The sequence below is a fragment of the Meles meles genome, chromosome 2, assembly GCF_922984935.1.
Source record: "Meles meles chromosome 2, mMelMel3.1 paternal haplotype, whole genome shotgun sequence".
NCBI classification, from domain to species: domain Eukaryota; kingdom Metazoa; phylum Chordata; class Mammalia; order Carnivora; family Mustelidae; genus Meles; species Meles meles.
In genome coordinates, this window is record NC_060067.1 from 23,057,035 (window position 1) to 23,082,435 (window position 25,401).

The 25,401-nt window shown below is 46.8% G+C and overlaps 1 protein-coding gene across 1 annotated transcript in view; it reads left to right on the forward strand.

The window, feature by feature from the left end:
- Nucleotides 1-1,073: 1,073 nt before the first annotated feature.
- Nucleotides 1,074-25,401, forward strand: part of IGFBP7 (insulin like growth factor binding protein 7) — a 73,262-nt gene continuing 48,934 nt past the window's right edge. Inside the window, exon 1 of the mRNA XM_045988549.1 lies at nucleotides 1,074-1,612. Coding sequence (XP_045844505.1) covers nucleotides 1,138-1,612 — 475 coding nt within the window. The 5' untranslated portion in view covers nucleotides 1,074-1,137. The remainder of the gene's footprint in view (nucleotides 1,613-25,401) is intronic.

Here is a 25,401-nt window from a genome sequence, read left to right on the forward strand (position 1 = left end):
TTTATTACCTGAATAAATTTTGTGATTGTATAATTTTCAAAAAAAGTTTACAAAGGAATCTTAGGAAGGCCGATGAGAGTGACATCACATATTGCCAGCGGCATCGTGAACCGCACACATGGGGTTATCAATCCTATAAATCCTCGGATTTGTGCTAAGAAAAAAGAACTCTGAAGGACTAAAAGGTGACATGCAGAATGACACACGTTGCAGTGTTGCATATTCAATAAAAAGGGAAAGAATTTAAAGGTCTGGATAGGAGGGATTTCTAAGGGCATACTCTCAGAAAAAGAGCCTTCAAGGGTAAGTCTGCAGAGCACTTTACAGGGAGACGGAGGAGGAAATGTCAGTCGTTTGTATCAAACACCTCATGGGATTACAGGAGAAATTGCTTCGGTGCCTCAGCGGCACACCCAGCGGTGCCCTGCTCTCTGGAGAGGTGTGATGGAGATCCACCACAATTTAAAATGAACCCAGGGCGATGAAGCAGCTCTCTCGCGAATTCCAGAACTCACACTTGAACTTGGCTTGGCATAAGCGAGCACAGGGGGAGGAGTCAATTATGAAGTTCCAAAAAAGAGGAGTGGTTGGCAATGGTTTGTCCTCTTTGCCCGGCACCCGAGACCACACCCGGTCTGTGGCCGACGGGGACACAAATCCCCCCGTGGGGTTTTAAACACGATTTGTTCTTAAAAGAGTCATCAGTAGTCAGGTGTCCCAGGTCCATGGAGAATTTAATCGATTAAACACAGGGTCGTCACGAAGTCGTTGTTGTCAAGAAGTACACACATTGGGGCTGGGACAGGCGCCGTCTCCGCGGGCGACCCCGAGGGACTGGGGAGCAGGGCGCGGGGCTGAGCGCAAGGGCCCGGGCGCAGCGGGTGCGGCGCGTTGGGGGGCAGAAGGCGAGCGAAGCGGACGCGAGGCCGAGCGCCCCGGGCCCGCGCGCAAGCCCGCCCCGCCGGCAGGGGCGCGCTGGAGCCGGGCGGTCCCGGGAGGCGCGGCGCGGGCGGGGCGGCCGAGCTCTCACCGCCCCGGGGTGTGGTTCCCAAGGCCCGGCCGGGAGGGGCGCCGGATTTAAAGCGCGGGGCTGCGGGACGGGACTCACTCGCGCTCCTACTGCCTCCGCACCCAGCCATGGAGCAGCCGCCGCTGAGCGTCCTGCTCGTCGGCGCCGCCGGCCTGCTGCTCCTGCTCCTGCCCCTCTCCTCTTCCTCCTCTTCGGATGCCTGCGGCCCATGCGAGCCGGCCGCCTGCCCGCCCCTGCCCCCGCGGGGCTGTCCGCTGGGCGAGACCCGCGACGCGTGCGGCTGCTGTCCGGTGTGCGCCCGCGGCGAGGGCGAGCCGTGCGGGGGCGGCGGCGCCGGCAGGGGGCACTGCGCGCCGGGCATGGAGTGCGTGAAGAGCCGCAAGAGGCGGAAGGGTAAAGCCGGGGCAGCAGCCGGCGGTCCGGAGGTGAGCGGCGTGTGCGTGTGCAAGAGCCGCTACCCGGTGTGCGGCAGCGACGGCGTCACCTACCCCAGCGGGTGCCAGCTGCGCGCCGCCAGCCTGAGGGCCGAGAGCCGCGGGGAGAAGGCCATCACCCAGGTCAGCAAGGGCACCTGCGAACAAGGTGGGCACGAGCGCTTTCCCTTCCGACCCCGCCCCGGCGGCCGCGCGCCCCCTGGCGGATCAGACCCGACAGGGCGTCCGTCGTCACGGTGGCCCGCTACGACTCCAGTGGGCATCCCGGGGGGAGACTGAGGCGAGGGGAGGAGGTGGCGCCGCCGGGAGGCAGGGGAGACGCCCCCCCCCCTCGTTTTATTTTGATAGCTTGTTTCGTGCGCCCAGAAGTGAGGACTGGCGACGGTATGTACATTCAGATGGCAAGTCGATTCGCAAAAGCTCCCCCCACTCTTTCGGAAAGCCAGGATGTCCTCTTCCCTCGTCCTTTCTTGGCTTGGGTGGATAGGTAGAAGTGAAGTCAGAGAGGGGGAAAGTTTGACGATGAAGTGCAAAGTCAGGACTTTCAGAAAAGGTATTTATCCTACGTTTAATTGACTAGGCTGTAAGAATTTTGAAAATTGGATTTTATGGTTCTTAATATTAGAGTAATTCACTTACTGGAAATTAAAGATTCTCAATCAGTAACCTAGCTAATTATTTGTGGGCATGAAGTACAAACTCTTGGATGAATGTTTTTATGTAGTTTATATTATGAACCTTATGATCATTTTGTTTTTCTTTCTTGTCCCATTTTTGTGTAACTCGTCCCCAGGATGCCCTGTTCAGCAGGAATGCCTTTGAGGTTATGTTTGATCGTTTATTTTAATTCCAGACAGGTCCAAACTTGCCATAAATGAAAGAGGAAAATAAATAAGTGTCTGGACTTGTAAGGGGAAAGAAACCTCAGGGATTTTAACTCTGTCTGAAATAACATTTTCCGTGGGCAGTAATTTCAAGGGAAAGCTAGAGATCCAACCTTGGCAGTCCCTCTCCTGGCCCCAGCCAATGTAGAAAAGGGGAAGGAGGCAGTTCCCTTGAAATGACAGAAGCAGTTGCTTCCTTAAGCACAGCCCAGACTTTTCTCCACACTTTCCAAATAATTCTTTTTTTAGAGCTTTTCCCAGAAGTCCATACTCTGACAGGTCGTATGTCGCCAATTTCAGAGTTCACTCCTGAAAGCCTTAAGTCGTGTGACTTACTGTTGACTCCTTAGATTACCGTCACCTTAAACTTAGAAAATCCCAACCCAAAATAATTCACAGACTTTTCCAACAGAAACACAGTCATTTTTTCTTTTGGATCTAATTTATCAGTCATTTCCTGAAAAGAGAAATGTGTGCAGTTTCAAAATTCATTCCAAATACTGCGATTTTTCTTACAAACCTTCCAAGGGAATGAATTTTTCCCCATAGTCTTTCCAAATGACTGGTACTTGCTTATCAGAGCAGAAGGTTCGCTGGGCGATTGTTTAAGCATTGTTGCCGATTCCGGCTGGTTTTATCCCTTTTTCTCTCCTACTGTGTGCACCTCTAAACACACAGGGGGATTATAAAATCTTGAGACTGGATAGTCGTTTAGAAGAGTCCTGCCACCTGATTGCCAGGTACACCCAGTTCCTCAGCATCTTTTCAGACTGCAAACCCATGAAGATACGGACCTGGTTTTTCTTTTTTTCTGGGAAAATGTTAAGGGACATAGCATCTAAAACTGGCAACTTTTACATAAATTAGCCTTTTCTTCCCAAACTAAATTTAGAGATACGGGTCTAGTGCCTGGGACCATTTATTATTACGCCAGAGAAAGCAGAAAAGACTTTGAGGTCTACCAGTATACTTTTCTACAACAGAGACGAATGGGGCCAAAACCAGATCTCCTGATATATTTCTCCTGATGTGGAGGTGTGTTGACAGTGACAGGCAAACGTGACAGTGCCGTTTCTTTCTGTGCCATTTAGTCCTAGGGCTCTGCGAAGAGTAGGAAGTGCATTTTCTAGGTTCCTCCAGCCATTTCTATGCTGAGAAGAAACTTGAGTTAGGCTTCCTCAAGTACTGAGAGGAAGGGGGCGTTCCTGTTCATCCCATTTACCGGCATTTATTGAGCATCTAGTACACGTCAGCAGTGTGCTGACACAAGTGTTCTCCAGCCACAGATGCACAAACAGATCTGGTCTTGATGAGTAAGAAACTATCCCTACAAGCTCGCCTCCTTGAGTGCTTTCCTTGGAGCCCTGGAGACCCTCCCAGTTGTCCCCTTCTTTTCTGAGATCACCACGTACCTACGGTCTGGGGAAAGATCTTGGTCTGCTTGTTTTCTGTGCCTGTGATGAGAGGCAAAGCCGTCATCTTGAAATATGTCCAAATGGTAATGAGCTAATCATCTCAAACCTTGGAACTGCCGTCATGAGTTTAGAGCCATTAGATCTGATTGAGGTCCCTGACGTCATGAGCAAGTGGAAGAGGGGATTTGACAATTCAGTTTGATAAAAAGTTCTGGAGGTGCTGAGGTCTACAATGAACTCACTCAGTTGGAAGAGAACAGGGCGCTCCTTTATTCCGGTTCTTGGTTGACGCCTTTTGTTCGTGGTTTGTTCGTGGTGCTTTAAATGCGAGCTTCTTGGGGATTCCACTGCAGCCACTTGGGGGTCTCTGTGTTCAGTACTTTTGGGACCCAAGTTCAAAGTACCTAGCAGGGCATACGAGGCTCTTGACCATAACGGTGTTATTATGGCCTCTTCTCCCCAACCCCTTTATGGTCCAGGCACAGAATGTTGCAGCTTGCTGTTTGCAATCACACCCTCACTGTCTTCCCACCCTTTGAACTCCAGGCCTTCAAGGATCAGCCCCTGTCCCTTTCTCCAGGAAGCAGCTTACCTGCCCGCCCCAACCCCGCTGCACTCCACCTACCCTGCACCCCCATGATGATGTCCTTGTCCTCCTCCGGTTCTCTGGAAGCATCCAGCCGTTTTCCAACCATATTTGTTGCCCAGATACTGTGTATATGTAAGCGAGAGGCGTTCTACCAGAATAGCAAGACACTGAGCTCTAGAGCCAGACTCCCGGGTGCACATCTTAATCCTGTCACTTACCCTGGGGCAAGTCACTTGACCTCTTGGAACTGGGTTTCCTCAACTGTAATAAAAGGATTATAATCGTACCTGTCTCAGAGTCCCCGTTGACATTCAGGTTGTGGCGATTATCCACAGAAAGCCCTCAATAGATATGCGTTGTCACTATGGAACTAGAAAGTAAGCTCCGTGAGGAAAGGGAATTTTCGCTTCCTGATCTGTGCCTACATCCATGCCTGGCACTCGTAGGTGCTTTAAACATACGCTGAATGAATTTTGAGTGTGCCAGGTGTTCTAGTCTCAGGGCGAGCAGCCTTGAATAAAATAACCAAGATCCCTCTCTCATGGCTTTTACTCAAAGCTTTAGACAGAAACAGCACATTTAACAGTGTGTGCCCTGAGAATGTACAACAGGGAGATGGGATGGAGGCTGGGGATGGAGCCGTGTGGCGTGAGGCCGGGCCAGGCCACGCAGAGGATCCGTGGGATGATTTCGGCCGAAGGATGAGAATTCCTGAGGGAAAAACCAGCTCTGCGGGTTTGTGGAGCACTCCCCATTGTCTCCACAGGGCTCTGGGAATGTCTGTCCTCCCCACTAGATCAGGAGCATCCTGAAAGAGGGACTCCATCTTGTAATAATTTATAAACACAGTGGCTGGCGATTCGTTGGACACTTGGTAAACACGTATTGGTTAAACAAGGAATCCATGGAAGGAAGAGCCTTCCCATTTGGAAATGCAGGCTGTGGAGTCTGCTCCCTGTCTGTTCTCCTTTCTCCTTGTATGTTCTGCCTTCCTGAAGTCTAGGCCAAGGAACACATCTGACCCTCGACTCCCCTTCCCTTCTAATGCTGTCCTGAACTCTAACATTAGGTGGTCAGTTTCCCCCTGAAATCCCAACATTTCTCTGGCAGAGGCTTAACCCACTGAGCAACTCAGGCACCCCCCAAAAATTAAATTATTAAAGGTCTGGTTTATCACCAGGGATGAGGGGAATGGAAGTCCGTGCAATACTCTGTTAAGCTAACACAGTTACACCATAAGATGGCTCACAGGACCTAGAGATAGGAGGAGCCGTCATCCAGATTTGTAGGAAAAGAGCCGGGAATGACTTCCTGGTAGAATAAGGTCCTGAGACGGGGATGTGAAGGCATTGGCTAGAGCAGAGCTGGTGTGGCAGTTGGAATGGACTTAAAAGGGAGATGTGATTGGGTATTATTAGCCACAGAAGGACTGGCACGTGGTTCCATGGGGCTTCCCTGCAGAGCAAGAGAGCAGAGGTGGCTAGACACTTGACAGAGCCCAGTGATGGAGGGAGACGTTTAGATGCATAGAGGTTTAGAGGTGATCACAAGAGCAGTGGAACCTAGTGAGTGATACGATAGGATTTACACTTTTTAAAAAATCTGTGTTGGCCACCCTTAGAATGGATTGAAAAGGGGCAAAATGGGGTCAGAGACCCCCATTAAGAAGCTGTTACAATAATCCCAGCAAGAGATGCCTAGACTTGTTCATACCTTAAGCTTCCCAGATCTTAGCAGCGTTGTCAGATCTGGGTCCCTAACCTACCGGGGCAAGCTCTGTGTTACTTGGGAGAGATGAGCCCATGGTGCTGCACTTTTTTCTTATAAATGACCCCTCACATGGCTTGCTGGTTAGCCTGCTCCCGAACTACAGACACTTTCTCGTTTCAGGAAGCTCCTCCTTTCTCTCCTACAATCCCCGTTCCTCTATCCACGTTCAGATCAGACACAGAAGAAGTCACACCCCCAAAAAGTCTCCCCCAGCTTTAAACATTTTTCTGGCCTCATTTGCCCTTCTGGAGCACAGAAACTTCAGGACCTTGGCTCATTCTTATTTTACCCAGTTTTAATCCCCACATTTCAGGGGAGATTTGAAAGCCAGAAGAAGCTTTCCACAAGATAATCGGCAGCTTTGGAAAAGGGTCCTAAAGGACTTCAGATTCTTTTTCCAAGAAAGTCATCCAAGAAACAAGTGAATGTTTCTGCATGGTTAGGAAGGAGTTGTTAAGTGGAAGGTGCCTGACCTTCTGTTCTAAGATTCCTCAGGAGACGGAATTAAGGGGCCTGGAATTCGTAGCCACGAGGCACATTTAGATTACGCAGTGGGAAGAACTTGCTCGTTTAAAAAACAAAAAAAAAACAACAGAAACGTGGAATACCGTACCATGCTCCTATAGGAGCCCAGAGAACTCTGTCTGAAAGTTTCTCTTATGGAGAGCTGAGAGAGAACCGTAGTGAGGAGCAGAAGCATGGGGAAGAAGCTGTTAAAAGTTTCAGATCTTCGATGCTCTAGACCTACGCGATGGCATGATTGAGCTAAGCCGGCCTCTGCTGACACCGCTAAATACGATTTCCATCCTTCCCTTAGAGCCTGCGCTCCGGGTTTACTGCAGATTTGCCTTCTACGAGAAGAAGCTGCCTTATAAGGCCCTCTTCGGGTAGTTCAGTGACAGCACGATTGTCTTGGATGGAGCCCAAGGGCAGCCAGCCTTCCTGCATTCTGGTGCTTCCTTCACCTCAAGTTACCCCCCAGATGATCTCACCTCATCTGTGTTTTTAATTGTAAGGCTCTTGTTTTTAGCAGCTGTTAAGAAGGAACCCTGAATTGTCATCAAACGGACTTGTAAGCCAGGGAGCCTGTGAATGTAAGCTTTTTTTTTTTGGTAATGTAGATCCAGGAGTGGGACTGTTAGAAAGATTCGAGGTGGGAGACGACTTATGAGTGTGTAAAGGAATGGCAGCTTCTTTCGGCAGTTCTAAAGATTTCCCTGCGAGACCTTTTACTGTTGAGGAAGGTGGGTGGGAGGGACTAGAAATGTGTAAGGAGAGCTTTCCCAAGACTGCGCTGGGTGGGTGTTTCAGGTCCATAGGATTCACCAGCCCACCACCCCCACAAAGCCTACAAAGGTGAGGAGAAGAAAGCCTCGGTTGATGGGGGGGGGGGGGAATTTGTTTTGTTTTACTTCAGATTGATGCGTTAAATTGCTGAACCCTTTTATCTCAAGTTGGGTTAATGGCAAAATGATCTGGGGCCTTTGAAAAAGCGAAGGTGTTGAACTGACTTTACTGTTCTACAAAGGAGGGCGGGCTTGCGGCTGATTAGGATCCGAGGGGCAAGAACGAGCCCCACCTCCCACCTCTGTTGGTATCTCCATGGGTGGGTTCCCCGGGAGAGGAGGAGAGGAGCCAGCTGTAGCCTGGGCTGGGTCCCAAAGCAGGCTGAGGTTGCAGAGAAGTTCTGGGTCCGCAACGTAAAACTGAGCCACGTTCATAAAGTAGGAAGTTACTTACAGTGAGAGAGCCAAGGACAAACCCACATATTCAGAGTAGGGTTGACTGTGAAAAGCAACACCCTCAGAGCTTCAGGATAACCCATATAATGAGTGAAGGAACAGTTACCTGCTTCACAGGATGTATGACATCACGTACCGTGTGCAGCCCCAGATCAGTGTCGAGTCGCTCTTGACTCTAACTGGGCAAGAACTGTACGCGGTACCCTGTAGGTAAAGAGAATAACCGATGTTTGTGCATCATTTACGGGTAGCGGTGGATGTTTGCTCCTTTGCTCCTCACGGCAGCCTTGGAAGGTAAGGGGAGTTACTTATCCCAGTTTCCGAACAGGGAAACTGCCGGTCAGCCATCCACACAGCCAGAAGACGGGGCGTTTCTGGTGTGTAAATCTAGGTATTCCCCAGGCTTGCTGTTCAAAGCGTGGCACCTAGACCCAGACTCGACCCTCAGCATGGTCTTTCTCCTCCGTTAACCTAAAATTATTTCAAAATAAACAGTTTAAAACAAGAGTCGGGGGGAGCACTGACTGGCTCAGCTGGTGGAGCGTGCAACTCTTGATCTCCGGACTATAAGTTCGAGCCCCACGCTGGGTGTAGAGATTACGTAAAAATAAAATTAAAAGAAAAAAACCTTCAGCGTGGAAAAAGTTTTAAGAATACCCTAATGGATATATCTTGCTTATATTTTCTCCTTGACAGATTGACAGGGGGTTAAATGATACATTCCTGTGTAAATAGTTCTAAAAAGAGCTTTATGCACATAAAATAGAAATTCGTTATGATAACAAAGGTGATGTCTTAGTTTACTTGGCTTTTTGGGGTAATGGGATGCACCTTATAATTAGTGTCATATTACATTCAGTGAAGGATGGTATTTCTTAAAGGAATGTATCTATACCGTGCGCCCCCCCCCGCCGGCCAGATACCTGAGCTCCATCTAGTGACAGTCCCTTCAAGGCCAGATGAGGACTTCACCTCAGTTGCAACCAAGGGCTTTTGAAGGGACAATGTGCTGGGAGCAGCTGGCCTGAATATTTTCTCAAGCGGGACCTCTTGGGGCATAACTTTTGTATGTGGCGTTTGATCATTTGCTAGGCTTTCTGGTAGCTCCGAGTAGGGTGAAGAAGGAGAAAAATCACTAAGAAAACTGGCAGCACACTCTGAAGTGTTCTCTTTCACCTGAAGGGTTAGCGCTGAGCACTGACTGAGCCCTGTCTCCCCCCCCCACCCCCACCCCCTGGCACGCTCCGGCATCCGTTTTCCCAGCTGGGATAATAATATTTACTCCACCTGTGCCTGGGTGGCTCAGTGGGTTAAAGCCTCTGCCTTCGACTCCCCAGGATCCTGGGATCGAGCCCCACATTGGGCTCTCTGCCTGGCGGGGAGCCTGCTTCCTCCTCTCTCTCTGCCTGCCTCTCTGCCTACTTGTGATCTCTGTCAAATAAATAAAATCTTCTAAAAAAAAATAGTATTTACTCCATATCTAAGCTGTGATTCATTGTAGGGCTCCTCTCTTTTGGGACTGAAGCATATTTTTTGTCAGGTGATGAGTTGCAAAAGAAGGAAAGTCCTTGTCAGGGTTTGAGAAAGCAAGCGTAATCCATTTCGACTTTCTGAGAGGAAAAGAGAGAGCACTTTAATATTCTAACAGGCAGAAATGCAGCTGACTTCAATCACCCCGTCCTTTCATGTTGTTTTTCTTGAAGAAGGGATGGCTCCAGCTCTTTTGGAGGCTTGTCTTTTCCCGGAGTGAGAGGGGCTCAAAGACATTTCCTTTACATCACAGCGGATTAGCAGGCCAGCGGTCAAGTAGTTGAATGGGGAAAGCTTTAGATCTAACATCTGTTCTGCTCTCTCTTCTGGCCTGACCCTAAGCGAGGAAGAAAATTTTATCAAGAAAGAGATCTCCTGGAACATTGAGAAGGTTCTGAAAGAGACCACACAGAAACGAGGCTTTAGGAATTTGTCTGGGTAGGCCGCGCCCGCAGGATGCGAAGCCGGCTCCTTCTCCATGGGAGCTCTCAGAAGTCTGTGCTCTAGGAACAGAAACCTGAATGTGAATTTCGGTAGCAGCGGCAGCAGTTACCCTGCGGGTCTGGCTTCGGAAGGACCCCCCCTCGGGAAGCCATGCAGCATGTGACCGAGAAATGAAATGTTTAGGCAGCAGCGGCTCTCAGAGGCAGCGAGGGGAACAGATTCGTGCGGAGAAGCTGCTTGTTAGAGCAGTGCAGCTGGAGAGGGCGGGCTGCGGCAGAGAGCAAGAGGCTGCCCAGGTTTTGACTGGCCAGAGCCTCAGAACCAGAGGCCCCTCTCTGCTCGGGCAGGTCTCATATCAGAGCTGTTGATGCAGCCTGGCCCTTTCTGCACCACCAAGCCTTTGGATCACTGGACGGTAACTGTCAGGGCCGGGCAGGCCTGTTGGGACCTAGTTGAGATGTGGGAACATGAGCAGCCCCTCCCTCATTGCTGCCTCCTTGGAGGCCTCTTTCTTTTCACTCGCTCTGCCTGGCCTGTCCTTGCATGCTGCCCTTTTCTCCTGCCTGAGCACAAAGAAATCTGGTTTTCTCTCTGCAACCCCAACCCTTTGTTAGTCACAGCGCTTGGCCAGCAACTTTATAAATGGTGAACTCTGCTCAGTCTGCACCCCAGTTCCGTCCCCAGACTCCTGCGCCGCATCTGGCATTCTGCCACAGAGCACGAATAAGCAAGAAGCAGGCTTGCCACCCCTGAAAGGTCCGTGTTATCCAGGAGATGGTCGTCCTTTTCTTGAGGCTTCTTTGAGATGAAGCTTTTTTTTTACATGCTTTAGGACCCTGGTTTATTCCATGCATCAGCCCAAACCCAGTGGCCCCTCCCAGGTCCAGTCCAGGAGGTAGGAGAGACAGCCATAGCCTCCTGGTGACCATGGGCTTGATAGGGCTCCAAGGAAGACCCCAGGCCTGACCCTACCAATTGCCTTCAATTCATTTGACTTCTGGGTCACCCAGCAGCCCAAATCTGACCAATACAAGTGAGGAAATACAGCAGAGATTGGCTAAGGGCATGAACTTTGGAGTCAGACCTCATGAGTCAGATCCCCCTTTACCACTTAACTACTGGGATGACCTTAACCTCCTTGATTCAGTTTTCTTGCTTGCAAAGCAGGTATAATAGTAAAGTCTGCCACTTAGGATCGTTGAGATCTTCGGTGAGCTAATACCTGAAAACCGTTGGTACCTGCCACATAGGAAAGTTTCAGTAAATGCTGTTTCATTTCAGTTTTTACTGTTACTAGGATTATAAACCCTGATGCAAGTTAGTTTATAAGTACCTTGATTGTGACATGTTGATGTCTTTGCCAGAGAGGTTGGGGGGAGGCGGGGAAAGAGAAAGAATCTTAAGCAGGCTTCCCATCCAGTGCAGGTCCGAATGCGGGTTCCATCTCACAACCCCAAGTTCATGACCTGAGCCCAAATCAAGAGTCAGATGCTCAACCGACTGAGCCACCAGCCGCCCCTACTTGATGTCTTACTTTGACCAGTCCAGATGTAATTCTGCCCTATGTATCTTCAGGCTAGATCTAAAACCTGTGTTTAAACCTATGCCAACAAAATGGCAGGGGGATGTTTTTACAAACAAATCCCTGAAAACCTTCCATCTCGTTCTTGTTCTTCAAGGATTTCAGGACAGGGAGTCCTCCATCTCTGAGAGATCGCAGAGCCAAATGCGAAGGGTTGCATGGGAAAACCCCAGGATACTGTCCACAGGGATCACTTTGCTTTATAGCATGGAATATTTCTGTCTTCCCTGTCCCACACTTCTAACAGCATTTTCAGGTAGAGAGGACATTTTAGATTCAAAGGACACTCAAATTATTTTTTTAAGTTTTTGTTTATTTATTTATTTGAGAGAGAGAGAGAGAGAGGAGAGCATGAGCGGAAAGAGGGAGAAGCAGGTTTCCACTGAGCAGGGAGCCTGATGTGGGGTTCCATCCCAGGACTCTGAGATCATGACCTCAGCTGAAGGCAGAGGCTTAACTGAGCCACCTAGGCACCCAAAGGACACTCAAATTAAGTAATTATTGGTCTGTTTCTTCCCTGCATATAATAGGAAATGTTTGGGGGGTTCGTTGGTTGGTTCATTTAAAAACAAAGAAAAATAAAGATACTGCTCCAAAGAAGAATATGAACCCAAATCAGAGATTGGCAAAGAGTATGATTAGTATTTATTAGGTGCATATTGGGTATTATCCTTGACTCCTAGAGACTTATTGGTATAAATAAAGCCCTTTGCATGCAATTCATGAATCTCCTCTTTGGCTTTCACGTGTAGCCTCAGCTTCGCCCGAACTCATTTAAAAATCGATACATTTAACTATAAACAGCCCTATTAGACTCAGGAAGGTACCCACTTAGGTGGGTTCTTTGCATCTGCTTGAAAAGTGGTGCCATCAACATCCCAGCACAGGGTGGAGAGTAGAAGAAAGGAGGGAATGGAGAGGAAGTTTGAGAAGCTAGGTAGCTCCTCAACTCCACCAGCTTCCGCGAGTTTAAGTGAAATTGACAGGACACTGGACCCACCAACTCTCCCTGCACGCAGTGTGCTCTGTCACATTCTAAGGCAGTGGTTCTTGACCTTGGCTGGACATCAGAATCCCCTGGGGAGTTCTATAAAATTCTGATGCCCAAGTTCTCCTGCAGGATTCTGATTTCATTGGTTTTCTCATAACCTGGGCAGCAAGACTTTTAAAAGCTCCTAGATGATTTAATGTGCAGGCCAGGTTCAGAACCATTGTTCTAGAAAGCCTTCAATGGACTTGGGGGTACATCGTTTCCTTAGGATAATAATGATGGGCCAGTTTTTGCTCCATTTATCCAGCGGGTAATGTCTTGCAGCAGGACAACTTCTCAGGATATCTGGTTCACCGTGGGAAAGGGGGAGCCCTAGAAACTGAGCACTCCGTCCCATGCAGGCAGCCCGGGTGGTTTGGCTGCTGCTTATCTCCTTGGCGGTTTGGGTGCTGTTATCGGAGTCAGACAGAATGGAACTGTTTCTACATCAGTATTTGTTGGTATTCATGAAGTTGGAATACCACAATACTTGAGGAAAAGTACTGCCCTAAAGCCACACAACTCAGTCTTTCAGTCCTGTCACTAGACCGTAAGTTCCATGAGTCCACTGCTTTGTATAGGTTTTGTTCACTGTTGAATCCGCGGTGTCTCTAGTTGGGATAGGATAGTGGGGATCCAGTACAGGTTGAGTAAATGAATGAATAATTAAGAGTGGATTGTGATGTGCCCTGTGGGGCAGGGGAGCCTTCACACTGGTGGACGGCCACCCTCTGCGTGTCACTCACACCCTCAGATCTCCAACAGGGAGAGGTGACTGTCCAGCTTATAGGTCCCCCAACCTAGAGGAGGATCTTTTGTCACTCAGCCTAGATCGTCCTAATTGTCATCTTCTCACATTGCCCCTTAAACTCGTATTCTACCATCACAACAACTGAGACTGCTGTCTGTCTCAGTTCTGTTCAGATTTTATTTATTCATGATAGAGGCAGCAAGAGAGGAAACACAAGCACAGGAGGGCTAGAGAGGGAGAAGCAGGCTCCCTGCTGAGCAGAGAGCCTGTTGTGGGGCTTGATCCCAGGACCCTGGGATCATGATCTGAGCCAAAGGCAGATGCCCAGTGGCTGAGCCACCCAGGTACCTCTGTTCTGCTCAATTTTATCATCTCCCCCAGTCACCTACCAGGCAGTAGTAGGGCACAGTATTCTACCACTGGCTGTGTGACTTTGGGAAATATATATAACCTCTCTGAGCATCAGTTTTCCCATCTGTAAAATGAAGCTTCTACCTCCGTCACAAGTTGGTTGTGAGAGTTACATGAGCGAATGCATCTTAAATGTTTAGCACTGTGTTTGACCCACGTTTGGCCCTTAATAAAGATGACTTCTGGTGATCTTTCGCCTTCAGTTAAACCACAATAGAGGAAGGCACGGATTCGCTTCATTCTCCCTATTTGTGGTATGGCAGGCCCTGAGTTAGTGAGCACTGAGCCATTGCTCTGAGGGGCAATGCAGTTAAGTTCCTGATCACGTATTTGTTAACCGCTCAGTACATAACTTTGTTTCATGTGTGTTTTTGCTTAAAGACAACTTACTTAATTTATATTGTTGATTTGTTCCCATTGAACTCATAACCAACAAGCCTGTAAGTCCTGCTTGGATGAAGCTGATCAAACACATCCTGTCCCCCTGTGTGTGTTTGCTTAGAACACGGACAGCACTTCAGCACTAAAATGGGGACCATTTTAAACAGTGAAATCACCAGCAGGAAAAAAAATGCAGAAAAAAAAAGTGGCAATAATCGACTGTGAAGGGGATTCTTGTTTACAATAGGAGAGCCAAAACAAGGCAGTTTGGCTGTGTTTGACCTCGGCTGGGAGACCTCAATCTATTTTATTTTATTTATTTTTATATATATATATATATAAAATTTGGGGGTTACGAATTGTAGTGAGTGGATGACTCCACAAATACAGAGTCCGTGAATAATGGGGGTCAATTGTCGGACACAGGTCATGGCCAACATTGGGGAACTACAGGGTTGCTGAGGGCAGAGCCCACTGTGGGCTGTGCTTCCTTGGTATGCCCCAAAGCTGGAACAGTTAAGGGCACAGTGCGGGTACTTAGTGGATAATTACTGGACTCTTAATCCAATTTAACAAACACACATCCTGTCCCTATGTCACCTGTCCCTGTGACAAGCTTCTGTTTTTCCCCTGCACTCATCTGCAAGCAGCGTTCCCATTCCCCAGGTGTTAGAAGGATAGATTTTACTGAATTTCTATAGAGACAGCAGGAGGGTCCCTCCCTTTTCTTTCTCCGGCCTTCCCACCAGCTAGAGTCTCCTGTGCGGGTCCTCCCTCACACACAGCCCGGCTGGCAGGCACCCCTCTTGACCTTGCCCGAAACCAGCCCTCTCCTCTCTCTCTTCAGCAATCAGGCTCTGTCTGGGCTCCTCCTGGTTCACCCATCACTTCTCTCAGGAGACGAAGGTTACCTGGATCATCACTGTCATTAGAAGCAGAAAATCATAATGATTCCCTAGGAATCATGTCAAGTACCTTCTTGTAAATGCTGTGCTAGCTGCCGTAATAAGGAAATTTGCAGGGATGAGAAGGATCGTGCCCCTTCTCTGAGGAGCCTGCAAACCTGTGGTCTGATGGTTTGCAAAGTATAGGAAGGCAGAGAAGAGGCAGTTGGACTAACATAAAAGAGCCACTTGTGAGTCCGATCAATAAAAATGTGCAGCAACAAAGAACATACATACAGCCCACCCCTCAACTCTTTATTTTTAACAATTAGAAGCCTATATTTTCGGGGCGCCTGGGTGGCTCAGTGGTTTAAGCCACTGCCTTCGGCTCAGGTCATGATCTCAGGGTCCTGGGATCAAGCCCCGCATCGGGCTCTCTGCTCAGCAGGGAGCCTGCTTCCCTCTCACTCTCTCTGCCTGCCTCTCTGCCTACTTGTGATCTTTGTCTGTCAAATAAAAAATTAAAAAAAAAATCTTTAAAAAAAAAAGCCTATATTTTCAATGCAATTTCTACTAAAAGGGAAAAAAAGGGAACAAAGGTATGTTCACATTTGTAGTCTATGACTACATTATAATTTAATTACAGACTTCATGAGCTTATAAATAATGTAACTATGGCTCGATGTGTAGTGTACAAATGACCAGTTATTACTTTGCCCCAAGTGACATTCTGGAGTAGAGACAAATGCATTTTATTTCTGTTTGCTCAGAATTGAGCTAAGGATAGATTGTTGATCCAAAAGAACCTCAAAGATTGTGTTTACCTTGGAGCACCCGGGTAGCTCAGTGGGTCAAAGCCTCTGCCTTCAGCTCAGGTCATGATCCCAGGGCCCTAGGAGTATCGAGCCCCGCATCGGGCTCTCTGCTCAGCAGGGAGTCTGCTTCCTCCTCTCTCTCTGCCTGCCTCTCTGCCTACTTGTGATCTCTGTCTGTCAAATAAATAAATAAAATCTTTAAAAAAATGACAAGTTTCTTAAATATTAAAAAAAAAAAAGATTGTGTTTACCTTGGTAAACACTAAGGAAAAAATGTAGTAAATTCACTTTATTCTACCCAGTTCCCTGACAAATGTATAAAAGCAAGATATTGAATAGGTGAAAATGACTTCTGAGATCACGAGGATACTATTTTGACATTAGTGATCCTTATCAGATGTTTAACTTTTGAGACAAACTACAGTGGGTTTTAAAGTCTAGACTTTACTTATCCTTGTTAATTCATTTCAGCTGGTGTGCAGTTTACGTGTGTTCTGGGAATGTGAGCTCATTTAATTTTGTTTTCAATTAAGATCTTTTTCATTACTGAAGAAAAACAAATGTTATGGAAACTTGTAGAATCCATTGAATTATTAAGTGTTCATTGTTAACTTTTTTATTGTACCCATTCCGTATTTTATTGTATTTCATGCTGGTGTTTTTCTAGGCATTTATTATAGAATTATTTAAATAGTGTTATTTGCATTTTTTATATCTTTTTCATTTATAACTATTCTCCAAGTGTTTCAGTCTTACAAATTTCATAATGCTACAAGATCATTTGAGTGAATCCTAATTTACTCCAGTTTTCTTCTGTCATAAATAACCTTAAAATTCACATCTTTGAACAAAAAGCTCTTCTTTCTTCTTTATGGTCTTTAGAATACCTTGCATTGGAGTTGCTGATTCAAAGGTATGGACATTTCAAAAACACTTCTAATACATATTGATAGTGGTGATTCCATTTTATTATTTCTTTTAAAGATTTTATTTGTCATAGAGGGAGAGTGAGAGAGAGCACAAGTAGAGGAAACAGCAGGCAGAGGGAGAGGCAGGCTCCCCGCTGAGCAGGGAGCCTGATGTGGGACTCATTCCCAAGGTATTGGGATCATGACCCGAGCTGAAGGCAGACGCTTAACTGACTGAGCCACCCAGGCATCCCTGGTGATTCCATTTTAAAAATTAGCTTCTTGGGGTGCCGAGTGGCTAAACAGGTTAAGCGTCTGCCTTTGCTCAGGTTGTGATCCCAGGGCCCTGGGATGGAGACCTGCATCAGGTTCCCTGCTCAGTGAGGATCTGGCTTCTCCCTCTCTCTCTGCCGGCAGCTCATGCTTGCTTGCTCTCTCTCAAATAAATAAAACCTTAAGTTAAAGGAAAAAAAAGTAGCCTATTCTCAATTAGACATATTTTCTCCAAAAAACAAAAGGCCAAAAGCAAAGCATTCCAATGTGTCGTTGAAATTACTTTCAAATTATCTTCAGACTTGGATTGTACTGTGACTGTCCCTCTCCAGTGTCTACAGACCGCTGAGAGTGACCCAGCCCCTCTGATAACATGTGCAGTGACTGGCCAGCACCCAGGAGCTCTGCCCATCATCCAGTCTGTGGGAGTGGATAGTTCAGGGTCAGCTGGAACTCCTCCATCAGGAGTCTCCTGCAGTGCTTTGCATTTGTTACAGTGCGCTTTGGTCAGTCAGACATTTTAAAATAATAGGGAGCTGGAGAGAATATGCCGTTGCACATCACTGAATTAGGATCCATTGAAAGCCTGTGCCTCTCTGCTAGAGTAGCTTGAAAATGTCTGTTGTAACGGCAGCCACCTCCGTGCGATCTGAACGGTCAGCACTTTGTGAACTTCGGAAGGCTTTGTCTTTAACGTTTTTTCGCAGAAGAAAAATAAGACCCCTTCTAACTGTTTGACCACAGTCAAACACATTACTGATTCTCGGCATCTCGTTCAACTAGCGATTCTCGGCATCTCATTAAATATGAGCTTGGTGCATAGTAGTAAGCCTGGGGCTTGGCCATCTCTTCCATCTGCGTTTGTGAGGTGGACTGTTACACGCCAGCTCTCTCAGGGACAGCCTGTGGCCTGTTCCGCTTACTACAGCAGGAAAAGAATCTGCTTACAACATTCTACTGCACAAGTCCTTGCAGCTCTCCTCGCGTCCTTAGAGATTGGCCAAGCCTTGCTTCCTTTTCCTCAAACCCTCCATCTCCAGCAGTTGAGGGACAGTCGTCCTCTCCGTAAGGCGGTTGTTCCTGTGAGTACACCAGTAACTACAGAGAGCTGAGGACAGATTTCTAAAACGGAGAAGCTGCACGTGATTGTTCCAGCAGAGCTTTTCCCGTATTTGCCCAGGAGTTAGGAATAGGACCGATATCCTCCATCAACAGGGAATAGCACAGTTCATAAGCGTTTTTACACATACACATAGGGGTGTCACCTTCTTAATCCTCCCAGGACCGCTGTGGGCTATTATCCTGACGTTACAAATGAGGCAGCCAAGGCTTGGCATGTTTGTGCCCAAGCAGAGCCCTAACTAACAGGAATCGCTTGAAGCTGGAGCAAGGATTCTGCGTAGGCAGGTGTGGACACGGGCACACGTGTGTACCCACATTGAACGCCCCCGGAAGCTAAAATGGAGCCCCGGGACCAGTGACACACAAGAGATGCTTCCTTCTGGCCCCTGATCTGTGGATCTTGGTTTCCATTCCTCAGACACAGCTCCCTGGATTAAGGCCACGTGTCCACACCCTCCGGTGACTCTGATTATCACCAGTGTGCGGAAGGGCGTGTGTTGTGCTGTGCTTTGGTTAAGCCATGCATGTCTTTTGGAAGGAAAATATCCAGAAAATCTAACACCGTTCTTTGAGCAAGCTAAAATAACTCGAAGTCAAGGTTTGGGCAGTGGTATTGCCTAGTACAGCAGGATAAAATGATTCCCCACGTCCCCGTGATTAACTTGGTTAATTACAAGTAGTCCACCTCCCAGCTGTGCACACTGCCTGCCTGGTCGGTTTTGCTCAGTAACTGGTGTGTCATTCAAATTTCTGAGGAAAATGCAAAATGAGTTTAAAAAGGTAATCACGAACCACTGCTTTCACATGTATTTTCTAAAAATTACCACTAAAAGGCAGAAGAGCTTGGGGCGCCTGCGTGGCTCAGTTGGTTGAGCGTCTGACTCTCGATTGCAGCTCGGATCATGATCCTCAGGGTCGTGAGATCAAGCCCTGCTTTGAGCTCTGTAGTGGGAAGTCTGCTGCTCTCCCTCCCCCTCTGTCCCTCCTCCCCGCCCCATGGGCTCACATGTGCTTGCTCTCTAAAATAATTACAAATTTTTTTAATTTAAAAAAAAAAACAGAAGAATTTTATGAAGAACAAATTAAGTTTTCAGTCAATATGAATAAAACCGAGTCCTGGGAGATTTATCGTGTGCGTGTGTACGCGTGTGTGTGATCTCTAAGGAATGGGAATGTGACCCACTCAGAGGTCCTTGAAACCAGCAGGGTGTATAAATAACAACAGAAAGGCCTGACTTTGAACACTGCCAAAGAAAGCAGGAAATAGGTTTCTCATGAAGTATGACATTTATCTCAAGACTCAAGAAGTTTTTAGGCAAGGAGGTGAAGGAACATTTCTCAGCAGTTTTCTGAATCAGTCATGTAACTTAGTTTGCAGTTTGTATGACTTTTTAGTTTGTAAGTAGTTTTATATAAGTCTGTGCCTGATGAGAAGGTGCTATCCTGTACCAGTTCCTTCAACACATAAGGGGATTGTTGGATTTGGGGAGGGGGAAGAGACCAGAATGATCACCGACAGAGAGCATCAGCTAGCGTCTCAGTAAGGAGTGTGTTCAGCTGCAAGTGACAGAAAATCTGGCTACCGTGTCTCATCCAACACACAGTTCGTTTGCTTGCACAACAAGGAGTGCAGGTGTAGACTACTGCCAGCGTGGGTTTAACTGCATAGCAGTTCCTCCCAGGACCCAGGTTCTTTCTGTTCTGTCATCCTTTGCCTTCTATTGGCTTTCATCTTCACGTTTAATAGCTCCAAGAAGGCTGCTGTGTCTCCAGCCATTGACTCTTAATTCAAGGTGGTGAGCAGGAACAGGAGAAAGAGCAATGCTGGTTGTGTGTCGTTTCATCAGGGGAGCAAAAGTTTCCCAGAAGCTCTCCTCTCAGCGAGTGTCTGCCTAATCTCATTGGCCAAAAATGGGTCAGTTGGCCACCCTAGCAGCCGGAAAGACTGAGAGTAAGGAGGGTGGAGGTTGGGGCAGAGTCAGCCCTTCCATGCCTGCCAGAGCCGGACAGCAGTTTCTCTGCAGAAACAGGTGTTAAGGTGAATGCAAAGGATGAGTGGAAGTTTGGTGTTTTGTAGGAGTCCACAGACCGCTCCCCCCAATCAGACTTCACTCAGCAGTGACCACTTTTGAAAAACAGATGACAAAATAGATCATGTCTGGAAAAAAAATGAGACAAGCTTATTTATAGCAAAATATGTCATTCCCAAAATTCAGTGGGAAGAGATTCTATGGAAAAGTTGCCAAAGATCTTCACAGAGACTTTTATGAAAGAAAGGACATTTCACTCCTTAGTGGTTTCCGTTCCAGAGGGGGTGGCTAGCAGATATGAGGATTCCTGCTTAGCTTGCGTTTATTATGGGGAAAGGGACACTTTGAAGGTAAATAGGAAGAAAGTCTTTATTGTTTGTATGAAGATACATGCTATGAAGATGTTTAGAAAACAAGCATCCTTTTGCAATTTATGAAAATCAAACTTCAAATCATCCTCAGGTCTAGGTATGATGAACTGTTATGTTTTTATGTTTATTGAAATTCCACGTAGGGGCACCTGGAGAGCTCAGTCGGTTAACCGTCTGCCTTCGGCTCAGGTCATGATCCCAGGATCCTGGGATTGAGCCCCACATCAGGCTCCCTGCTCAGTGGGGAGCCTGCTTCCCCCTCTGCCTGCTGTTCCCCCTGCTTGTGCACTTTCTCTCTCTCTGACAAATAAAATCTTTAAAAATAAATTCCACATACTACAGAGATGTTTGTTGAAAGAGCATGGGGTTCAAATCCCTGCTCCCCTAGTTACTAAATACATGATTTGGGCAAGTTACTTGACACTCCTGAGGTTCAGAGAAGTTCTCTGTAAGGTGGGGACCGAGCAGCCTACCCCGCCGGGCTGGCGAGAGGAGGTGCCTGGCGCACAGTAGGGACAGGCCGTCTGGTCGCTGTCCTCGTCATTAGTGCTCGTGCTGGTGCTTCTGGAACACATCCAAAATACCATACCTTCTTCCCTCTTTTTCTTTCTCTAGGGATGTGGTGATTGAAGATGGAGGCAGAGACAGAGTGGTAGGAGAAATTTTAGGGATCGTGGGGAGAAAGTTAGGGTTATTCTTGCACAAACTAGTCCAGAACCTCTCTGTTTTTATGTATGTGTCATTAATACCCTGCCTTCTTCCAACATGGGATGTGAGCAGTGTGTCCCCACACTCTTCAGGTGTAATGAGAGTGTTGTTAGAAAACACTGAACTTGGAAGAGAGATTGTCCATTGACTAAGTGTGTTGGATGGGCACGTTACTTAGTCTGTTGGGCCCCTCCATTTCCTTACCTGTAAAGCGGAGCTAGCAGGGCTGTATTAAAAGGGTGGGGTTGAGGCACCTGGGTGGCATACTCAGTTGAGCATCCAACTCTTGGTTCCAGCTCAGGTTATGATCTCAGCGTTGTGAGATCAAGCCCCCCCCCCCCCCGCCCAGGCTCCACGCTGAGCACCGAGTCTGCTTGAAGTTCTTGCTTCCTCTTCCGCTGCCCCCCCCATTCATGCTCGCTCTCAAATAAATAAATCTTGAAAAAAAAAAATAAAGAGATAAGGTTGTGGGAAATAAGCGAGTAATGGATCTGAAAAGCCCTTTGTAATGGTAAAGCTTGATGCGAATGCAAGATTTTATTCCTTTTGGTTTTACCAATTCTTACGGCAGCAGCTCTCCAGTATGCCCACTTAGTGAACTGTCTTGTGCACCTCTGTGTCAGGTGTTTCCTTTTTACTGGATTGCCCCATGGATGCCTGCACCCCCTCCTTCCTTTCAAGTCACTACCAGCAAGTAGTGCCCAGGGACCACTGCTGTTACAGTGTTAGCCTGAACCAAGCGTAATTAGTAAGGAAATCCACCAGCACAAATTCATACACAAGAAAACAAAAAGTACTTGAAAATCAGCATGGGATTGAGATAGTCTGTTCCTCCCCTGCCCTTCATTAGGTGGGCAATCAAGAGTTGGCAGTGTTCTTTCCAGAAGCTCATGTTTCATATTGACCTGAAAAGGTATTAGTCCAGGTAATGATGGCAACTTTTATGTGAACCATCAATCGCTTTAATGAGTACAAGAACGCATCCTATCCCGCTGCCAAAAGATGCGGGAATTAAGAGTGACTTGTTCACTGGTTAAATATGTGTTTTCTCTGTGTTGGGTGCTATATCGGTGCTGTGGGCATGAAACAGACTCCGGTCTCCAGCAGTTCTAGTTCAGTAATGGACCTATGGCAGCAGACTTGGTTGGTCCCCTGAATTCAGTCTCCTCATAAAGACAGAGCCATACAGGGGTGGTTAGCAGAGGCTGGGGAAGGGAGGAATGGGAATTGTTTAATGGGTAGTGAGTTTTAGTTTTGAAAGATGGAGAAAGTTCTGGAGATTGGACCTCGATGTGAATATACCCCGCGCTACTGAACTACACTTAAAAATAGTTAAGATGGCAGGGGGAGTCTAGGTGGCTCAGTCGTTAAGCGTCTGCCTTCGCTCAGGTAATAATCCCAGGGTCCTGGGATCGAGCCCGGTGTTGGGCTCTCTGCTCAGCAGGAAGCCTACTTCTCCCTCACCCACTCCCGCTGCTTGTGTTCCCTCTCTCGCTGTAAATCTCTCTGTCAAATACAAAATAAAATCTAAAAAAAAAAAAAAAAAGTTACGATGGTAAATTTTAGTTTTTAAATATTAAAATAAAGCCACTAGGCACCAAAACCAAAACCTCATGGACAGTATTTACCACACAGAGGTGACAAGCTTTCCCCTAAAAAGAATCCCAAATACAAGTGTGTTAAACCACTTAGGCCGCAAGGTCTGCATGGTGTCGATGGCTTTGGGTGAGGAAGCAAAGGAAAGTCATGAGGTGATGGACCCTATTATGGGCCAATCCCAACACAACCGGGAACACTCACTGGAAAGTGTGGTGCACTGAGTCCATTCATGGTTGAGGGCAAGGGACCCACAGAAGGATCCAAAGATCTGGGGCAGTCTGGACCCCATGAGCTCTCGGAACTGACCAGCCCAGACTCTCTTCCAAGACAGGGTCCCTCGCTAAGGAGAAACTGCTAGGAGTAGGATCAGAATTGGGCAGCGAAGAGACAACAGAAATGAAGGAAAGAGGGAGGCCAGGTGAAAGTGCGGAGGGAGTTAGCTCCTTGTGATCGCAGGACTGCTCAGCAACAAACAGCCAGAGACAAAGAAGAGGGTCATGTCTTCTCCGGCATTCCACATCATTATTAGGAGAGAAAACTTTTGTTCTAAGAAGTGTTGCAGTGGTTTTATGTATAGGTCTCATCAGCCAGAATTGGGTCACACCTCCAGGCCTGAACCAGTGACTGTCAAGGGGAATGAGACACCGAGATGGGCTCACGCCCAATCATCATCCACCCCTGAACCTCGAACCTTCCCTTAGCTCATGAGAGCCTGAAGACCCAAACGCAGTCTGGTTTGCCATTAAGGAAGACAGGGCCTGCCCTTTGGGTATATGATTAACAATATTTGGAACAATGTGCTCTCATGCCTAGTTACGTGATGGCTTCAGATATTGTGCTCACAGTCTGTGGGAATCCTCCTGTTAATTGCATTCGGTAGATCTGTTATCACATATCCAAGATGAGTTCTCAGGGGTGACCTATGCACTTGTGTGTGAGCCTCTTTTCAAAATATCCTTAATTCTCTTGGATAAAACAGGGAAATGTTCTGCTGCCCTAGTATTAATTTAAATAAGTATTATTGACTACCTAATAGATCAGAGTCATCTGTGAATTGTGGTGGGATAGAAATGAATAAGGTACGATTTCTGTCTTTAAGGTTCTTATACTGTAATTAGTATAAAGATCATTTACGCCTACAGCATAATTTTATTGTCTAAGTAGAGAATAAGTCTTAAGAAGCACCTGGATCTCTTGTCAAGCAATTCACCTACGAAGTAACTCAGCACCAATTATATAAAAATAAAGTTCTTCTAGTTAAAAAAAAAAAATTAGTGGGGAGGGAAGCGGCAAGGAAATCACACAAAGCCAGTCATCATATTTTTAACACTGAGTGAAAATAGCTCAAAATGGAGTTCTTGAGAGGTTAGAAAAAGGTGTCTTGGAATACCTCCTTCTAAAAGTCCAGGAAAACCAATTTTACATGAAAAAAACCTCAGAAGAGGATTAAGGTTGCTGCCATACTAAAACGAAATCTATAAGGGCAGAAGAGAGAATAACATCCCTGAAGCTAATGAAACCATCCCCAAAGGCATGTGCTCCAAACAGATAAAACTGTAACCAGCTATTCAAAATGAGCTCAGACACCTCTTTCAAAGAAATAAAAGGTAAGAAATAATAAAATCAGGCTTAGAAGAACTCAGAAATGAGGTGAATAGTTCTAATTACAAATAAACAATTACTTCAGAATTAGAGGCAAAACCAAAAGAAACCCAATACAAATAAACACAAATATTTCCACAAAAATTTTCCACAAAAAAATACAAATAATTCCTTGAAAGAATTTTTTTTTGAGGGGGCGGGGGAGAGGCCGAGGCAGAGAATTTTTTTTTTTTTAAGATTTTATTTATTTATTTGACAGAGATCACAAGTAGGCAGAGAGGCAGGCAGAGAGAGAGGGGCAAGCAGGCTCCCCGCTGATCAGGGAGCCCCATGTGAGACTCGATCCCAGGACCCTGAGATCATGACCTGAGCGGAAGGCAGGGGCTTAACCCACTGAGCCACCCAGGTGCCCCGAGGCAGAGAATTTTAAGCAGGCTTCACTGACGTGGGATTCTGATCTCACGACCCTGAGATCACGACCTGAGCTGAAATCAACAATCTGATGCTTAACCGACTGAGCCACCCAAGTGCTCCCAAAGAAGGAATTTAAAAACAAAAAAACGAAGAGATAAAAGTAACTACTGAAAATATGTAAAGCAGATCTAGCATACTGATAATAGAGGTCGTTATAGAAGAAAACTGATGCAGAACAGAGTAAATACTTAAGGCTTTATTCTAGGAGACCAAAATACAAAAACTGAAATACAAAAAAAAAATTAAAACCACATTTTGGAAGAGCAGACAACCTACCTAAGAATATTGTTGTAGAATGGTAGACAACAAGTCATTCTAGAAATGTTACTGGACTTTAAAAGAAAGAAAAATCCTTGAGAGATCTGAATAAAAGGGGAAATGACTTATAAGGGGAAAAAATAATTTATCAGACCTTTGACAGCAGCTCTTTCTGCCAGGGGAAAATAGTGTAACCACTGAGCGAGGGAGGCAAGTTAGGTTTACTGAGATCTGTTTTGTGAGCGGTGCCCTAGGAGTGGTATAAACAAGAATCACTAGAAGAGTCCAGAAAAAAAAAAAAAGCCATCACTTTCAACTAGGAAGGCTTCATGGCAGAGGCAGAAGTGTTTGTACATTAAAGAAA